General features: G+C 34.2%; 2 protein-coding genes across 2 annotated transcripts; both read right to left on the bottom strand.

Annotated features, from left to right (window-relative positions):
- Positions 1–231: 231 nt before the first annotated feature.
- Positions 232–7,103, bottom strand: LOC125856399 (uncharacterized). Its single transcript, XM_049535929.1, has 4 exons — positions 6,954–7,103; positions 6,715–6,869; positions 4,345–4,433; positions 232–1,167 (listed from the first exon to the last, which is right to left on the bottom strand). The coding sequence occupies exon 4, from the start codon at positions 1,072–1,074 to the stop codon at positions 427–429; it is 648 nt and encodes a 215-aa protein (XP_049391886.1). The 5' UTR covers positions 1,075–1,167; positions 4,345–4,433; positions 6,715–6,869; positions 6,954–7,103; the 3' UTR covers positions 232–426.
- Positions 2,109–3,680, bottom strand: LOC125855735 (uncharacterized). Its single transcript, XM_049535462.1, has one exon. The coding sequence runs from the start codon at positions 3,678–3,680 to the stop codon at positions 2,109–2,111; it is 1,572 nt and encodes a 523-aa protein (XP_049391419.1).
- Positions 7,104–7,392: the final 289 nt, after the last annotated feature.

Here is a 7,392-nt window from a genome sequence, read left to right as displayed (position 1 = left end):
CAAAACATTCACGTTCTCGAAAATTTCCACGTCCACCTCCTGCACCATCTCTTCCACTATTACCTTTACCTCGTCCACGTCCTCGACCAGTTCCTTTCATTTCCTGGAACATTAGATATAAAAAGAGAAGTATGAGAAGCAGAAATTAAAGCTTATTATATCTACCTGCCAAGGAAAATATCGATTCATAAAGCAGAGTATTATATTAAACAAGTAAAAAATGTGGGACACTTTACTAACAAGTACTATTGTTTCATTGATGGAAATGTAAATCATTGATTCTACTTAAAACGCTGATTCTATTTACAAAGTTAAAGCTACAAATGTCATGAATTAATTTCATGTCAGCCCAATAAGAACAAAATATAGAGAACTTATCAAAACAAGAGTTAAACATCTATTTCAGTAGTCTTTGTTTCTCAATCATCAAAAGTATTCATCACTGTCTTCTCCATCATCATCATCTAGTAGCTCTTCTTCGGTTTCTTCACTCCCAGATACATCTGTCTGATTGTCATTAATGAAATTATCTTCCTCATTTTCTTGATCATTGGTATGCAAAACAGTTTGTGATTCAACATCATTCCTGTATAAAGACACATGAATATCAGGTTCATGGTCATTGGGACATAAAATATTACATTCCACTTCCTCTTGTTGATAAGCTTCTTCATTCATTACTGCTTCTTCAACTTCAGGCATATTAAAAAAATCTCGAGGATTTGTCTTTACAACAACGAGCCAATCTTTGTCAACCATGTCTTTCAAATAGAAAACTTGATCAGACTGAGATGCCAACACAAATGACTCATTTGTATTTAAGGCACAATGAGTATTCACACTTGTAAAATCATATTTGTCAATCTTATATCCTCTTCCTAGGAGAGCCACATCCCACCAGTGACACTTGAATAGATGAACTTTTCTATTTCCAACGTAGCGTAACTTGTAAATATCCTCTAATACACCATAATACTCCTTATTAGAGTCTGAATCATCTCCTCTCACAAGAACTCCACTGTTCTGTGTTTTTCTCACAAGCTCTTTTGTTTGGAACCTAAATTCATTCACCATAAATATTGAATATCGATGCACCAATGGTTCTGGACCTACAACTAAGCTTATGAGATCATCAGTTGCATGTCCTTGTGAAGCTAGTACAAATATCTACAAAAAAAATAAGACTTGTTCATACTTAGATGTCAACAATAATAGTTAATTAAGTGTTGTTTGTAAAATCTTACACGTGCACGAAACCAATCAATAAAATCATTATTCAGCATTCCATGAGGTCTCGTTGAACCTTGTATTTCAATCTCTCTCATATATTCCCTACATTTTGTGTTAGTTAAGTTTAATTAAAATATCTTGATGTGAAATTAAATCCGAATTAATAGGAAACTTACTTCACAATTTTGAAGAATATACAAAACTGCTTGGTTGAATTAATCATGGGGTAGTTTCTTTCCATCAGAACACCCCTTTGTTTGCCCACTTTTTTTAAAGATAGACATCTCACTATTTGATTCAAATTCATCATCATTTCTTGCTGGTTTATTGAACTTAGTTGAGATACTCTTAAAATAGTGTGAGAAAAATGTAATGCCTTCATTTGCGTCATGACCTTCAGCAATTGCACCTTCTGGATGACCAGGATTGCGAATATATGATTTAAGTGTTCGCAAATACCTATAAATAGATTTCCAATTTATAAAATATGACATTTAAAACATATTGTCATCGAAATTACAGAATGATATGTTACCTCTCAATAGAGTACATATCCCGATATTGAATTGGTCCACCAAGTTTTGCCTCTCTGGTTAAGTGTATCGACAAATGAATCATGACATCAAAAATGTCGGAGGAAAAACCATTTGAAGTTTACACAATATGATTGGAATTTCAGCCTCAAGGATATCAAGATCTTCAATTGTCAAGCACTTAGAGTATAGATTCTTGAAAAATTTGCCTACGGCTATAATTGGTTCACACACTTCCTTAGGCAGTAAACCACGTATAACAACTGGTAAAATGTCTTGCAATAATACATGATGATCATGAAACTTCAATCCATGTATCTTTTTCTCAAGTACATTAACACACCTTCAAATATTTGATGAAAAGGCATCTGGAACCTTCGAATTAGCTAAGAAATCACATAGCTTGAACTTCTCATCAGGGGACAATGCATAGCATGCTACCTGTAACAAAATTTTATCTCCATCCTTAATTGGATGCAACCCTTGCCTAATACCAAGGTCCACCAAATCATATCTACTTTTCAATGTGTCTTTTGTCTTTCCAACAATACTCATCACAGTTGATAAAATGTTGTCAGACACATTTCTTTCTATGTGCATCACATCTAGGTTATGTCTTAACCTAAGACTCTTCCAGTAAGGCAAAAGAAAAAAGATACTTTTCTTCCTCCAGTTATAAGCATTGGCAGAAACATTATGCTTTCTCTTTTGTCCTTTACTAAAACTCACATTGTCTAAATTTTGTAACTGTATAAGTGCTTCATCACCTGTTAAAGGGCTAGGTGTGACACCCATTTCCACTTTCACATCAAATAACACCCTATTTCTATGCCATGGATGATTTGTGGGAAGGAAACGACGATGACCCATATAACACAACTTGTTACGTAAGGAAATCGATTGTGTCTCTTTATGGCAACAAGGACATGCAAGCTTTCCTTTGGTTGACCATCCAGAAAAGTCCCCATATGCAGGAAAGTCATTAATCGTCCACATGAGAGCCACACACATAAGAAAATTAGATTTTGAGTGTGCATCATTAGTCTCCACCCCATCCCATAATTCTTTCAACTCTTCAATCATTGGTTGTAAGTATACATCAAAATCATTGCCAGGAGACTTAGGGCTTGAAATAAGAAGTGTCATCATAAAGTATGAACTCTTTATGCAATTCCATGGTGGCAAATTATATGTAACTAGAATGACAGGCCAAATGCTTTGATTGGTACTCATATTTCCATAAGGTTGGAATCCGTCGCTTGCTAAACCTAATCGGACATTTCTTAATTCATCTGAAAAAGTAGGATGACGCTCATTGAAAGATTTCCATTCTATTGAGTCAGACGGATGTCGCATGACACCATCATCAATATTGTCTTCCTTGTGCCACCTCATTTTCTTTGATGTCTTTTTTGCCATGTATAGTCTTTGAAGCCTTGGTTTGATAGGAAAATGTTGCAATACCTTATGAGCTACTTTCTTGCTTTTGTGTTCCTGTGACTTCCATCTAGACTTACCACACTTGGGACATGATTGAGCATTGGCATAATCGCGCCAATATAAAATACAATCATTCTGACATGCATCTATTTTGGTATACCCCAAGCCTAGGTCACGAAGAACTTTCTTTGCTTCATAGAAAGAGGTAGGCACAAATGACCCATCGGGAAGAACTTCTTTAAAGAAGATTAATAACTCATCCATCGATTTGTTGCTCCAATGATTAAGACACTTCAAGTGAAGTAATTTAACAATAAAAGACAACTTTGAGACTTTTGTGCAACCAGGATAAAGTTCTGTCTGAGCATCTTTTAATAGTTTGTAGAACTTTGTTGCATGGATATTTGGCTCTTCATTACCCTCTGAAGAATTCGTATTATTCTCCACATTTGTATGTCCACAAGCATCGTGAATCATTCCAGTAATGTCATCATCTTTAGTGCTATCATCCTCTACTTCTTCTCTATGTGTGACATTAGAATTTTCAACTCTAGATAACACTTCTCCATGCAAGTGTCACACTTTATAAGAATCCCAGAAGCCCTTTTTTAATAAGTCTTCTCTTACATCATTTTTTAGCTTGAACACTGTATTCATACATCCTTTACAAGGACATCGAATCATAGTGTTCACCCCGGGTTGACTAAATGACCAATTAAGAAACCTTCCACTCCATCTCTATACCTTTGATCAACTCTATTCCTAATATTTAACCAACTTTTATCCATTCCTACTTTTAAGAAAAAAAGCAGTTAATTAATTAATTCAATTGAGGACCCATCTGGGAATCTGTTCGACTCTTACTGCACAAAAATGAAGATCTAAAAGAATAAACAACAATTCAAAGTACCAATTTATGTTAAAAAAAAAGCTTATTTTCAGTGAAATATATCTATAAAAAATCATGAATTGCGTACAAGAATTATATTTCCAGTAATGGTGATATGTCATAATTTAGTGTCAAAGAAATTGCTAGATCATGTGTGGTAGAGAAATCTGGATAAATAAAGTAAAAAATATCAATAATGAGGCTATGACTAGAATTGAAAATTAAATGAGTAGTGATCTTGCTATGGCGTACCTAATGTTGAAAATCAAAGAACACACAAATATCAAAGTTTGCTAGAAAGATGTAGACCACAATCCGGCCAAGATTGATCGAAAAATGACCTGAAAAACGAGCAAAACAAAAAAGGAACATAAGTTGTGAGGATTTTAAAAGAAATTAAGTAGTTAAAAGTAACAATACAACATAAATATCAAGAATTTAAATCTAAACAAGGTCTAGTGGATTTAGGAGAGTGAAAAACATCATTTACGATGTCCCCAAGCTACTCTCCACTAAATGTACAAAATTCCACAAGAAATCGCCAAGGAAATCTCTTTCCAACTTTCACAATAAAAAAATGAAATAAAGAAGAACACACTAGTGACTTGATTGTTGTTATTGTCGCTATGACAAAGTAGAAAATGGGTCACCAATGCGAGGATAAATGTGTTGACTGACTCTGTAGGCGAGGTAATAACTTCTCAGCTATTGTCACTAGTGTGTATGCAAAGAATGAGAAAAGTCAAAGAGAGCTCGTGGCAAACTTTACAGACTATAGGTGCTTCTATACAAGTACCATGAATTCTTAGTAGAGACTTTAAAAACGTCATGTATGTCAATGAAAGGATTGGTCAACCTATAATAGTTGTTGAGGTGCAGGGGTTCAAGGAAATGCTAAACCAGTTACAATTCACTCTTCTGAAGGCACTTGGAGCAATAAATAACACTACTAAGAATTCATGGTCACCAATGCGAGGATAAAAGGTTACGAATAGTACTCCTGATGTTCAATCTTATGGATCTGTTTATCTGGTAACTTAATATTGCAAAAGGGTAGGTTTAGTTTAGCAGATAGTACAGTTATGTGTCATGAATGTATGTGTTCGGTGAATGCCAACAAATATCATATGAAAAAAAGTATTTCCATTTGTTGCAAGGAACATGTTCGTTTTTCATCATCACATGCTAGTCTAGGAATAGGTTCTGAATTCACCCATGATTTTAGAGTTTTGAATTTGAATAGCGTCAACATCAACATTTTGTTTGACGAATTTCAGGAAAATCAGACACACTCATAATGCTTCTTTTTTACTGCAGCTATATCATAATCAGCATGTTCACCGCAAACTACTCTTAAATTTTAACCAAATATTGTCCAAATGCCTGCATGATATTTTAAGTAAGCTGTAATATAGATTTACATTGAATTTTAGAAGCCATACAACAAATGAACACTCACATTAATAACAAAAAAATTCCTAATACTCTCCTGTAAGAGAAGATAGATTCCCCTCAATTCTGAAACAGAGAAGCCCCTTGGCCCTAGCAATTTGTTTTACACATATACAATCTAGAATTACAGACTTTGGATCCATAGGCGAGGTTGTAGTTGCGACCACGACTTCACAGGGTCGAGGCTTGGTGACCTGGTCACCTTCGCATATGCAATCACTTCTTTGTAGGATCGAGCCTTGGTTCCGCAAGAGCAGCTGCACCAGCAAGTGTTGCACCACCTCTTGTGATTCAAATCCTAAGTTTCAATCGGACCTCCGAAAATAATTCGGGGTCCCACCAACGTAAACCAAATATGTTACCCAATTAGAAACAAAATTCTGGACTTAATGTAACTTACAAAACTTTCAGGGGAGGTTGTCTCGACAAAAGTAGGTCTTACACCCAAGGCTCCATTTTAACTATAAGTAAGAAGATATCTTAAAATGAATTTGAAAGCCTTGAGACCCAAACAAAGGTAATTCTAGACAAAACTCAACATTCTAGAACTAACAAAACCATTAGAACTTCATTTCAAGGCCATTTACTAAAGTTACGTACAAGCAGATTTAGCCGGCCATGGACTCATACTCTTAAGTCATTTGTTTCTATATTTCACTTTAGTTAATCTAATCTAGTAAGATCAAGAGCTCAGCATACTGAGTTGTCCAAACAAGAGGATGTACGATGGTTTTCTTTATGGTAGAGCCATTTATTAACCAACAAGAACTCTAATTAAGGAAATTATTATAGTTCAGCTGAAAAAATAACACTTCAAGAGCTTAAGTAAACCAAATCACCAACAAGCTTTTATGTTTGGGAAAAGATTACAAACTCTTGAAACTTTTTAGAAGGTTTCAAACAAATTAACATATATATATATATACAGAAATCGAGTTCTATTGAAATAATAACAACACACTTAGAACTACAATTTTCTTTTAAAACAACAATTTTTGTACAATTTTCGACATCAATATGAACATGCAGTTACTTTACAACATCTACAGATCTAGAATTTCAAAAAAAAATCTTCAATAAACCTAGAGAAAGAGATAGCTCAAAAACAATAGTGAAGATTCAAAATCGACAAAATATGGAAAATAAATAGAGAGTTAACATGAGTGGCACCTTACAAGCCTTTGAACAACTTCAAAACTTTGAAAACATCAAAATCTTGTAGTGATTATCAAACTTCGAACCTTTCTTCTTAAAACCTTCTAGCAACTTCTGATTTCTGTAGATTTTTGAGATCCTTTTGCCTTAAAACTTCAGAGCACTTCAATCTGCTACAGATTTATGAATGGGTTAAAGAAATAAAAGTACGATTAGGGGGAAAAATACCATTTGAAAGAAATTTGAGCACTTACCTAAATAGAGTTCACATTTTGTGAAATGAGAAGCGATTTAACAGATTTGAGAGTGACAATTTGAAGAATCCCTAAGAAAAGTTGAGTTAATTGAGAGAAATGAAGCGGAAATTCGAGAAGAGGAGTGTTTGGAGAGAAAAGTTGTGTGTGTAATTTTTAATCAGATATTATCATTTGTTTTCTTTTAACTTTTTATGTTAAATTAATAAATTGACTTATTAGGAGCGGTCATGTCACCACAAAATTCATTTAGATGTGACAAATTAGATGTAGCCACTGAAGAATATGGAGCCAAAATTTTGGTATTTGTGGAAACAAATAATTGAGAATTAGCAACGACTATTAGCGGCAAGTTAACATAACTCGCCACTAAATGTTTATCTACTGCGACGCCTTCATATGTCGCCACTGAATATATAACTTTTGTAGCAAAAATAAG

This window comes from Solanum stenotomum, chromosome 2 (assembly GCF_019186545.1).
Source record: "Solanum stenotomum isolate F172 chromosome 2, ASM1918654v1, whole genome shotgun sequence".
Lineage (NCBI taxonomy): Eukaryota > Viridiplantae > Streptophyta > Magnoliopsida > Solanales > Solanaceae > Solanum > Solanum stenotomum.
This window is presented reverse-complemented; position numbering and strand designations above follow the sequence as displayed.

What these genes read in the sequence shown, in the direction of transcription:
- LOC125855735 (XM_049535462.1), bottom strand. Translation starts at nt 3,680, where the DNA reads ATGATTCACGATGCTTGTGGACATACAAATGTGGAGAATAATACGAAT.
- LOC125856399 (XM_049535929.1), bottom strand. Translation starts at nt 1,074, where the DNA reads ATGGTGAATGAATTTAGGTTCCAAACAAAAGAGCTTGTGAGAAAAACA.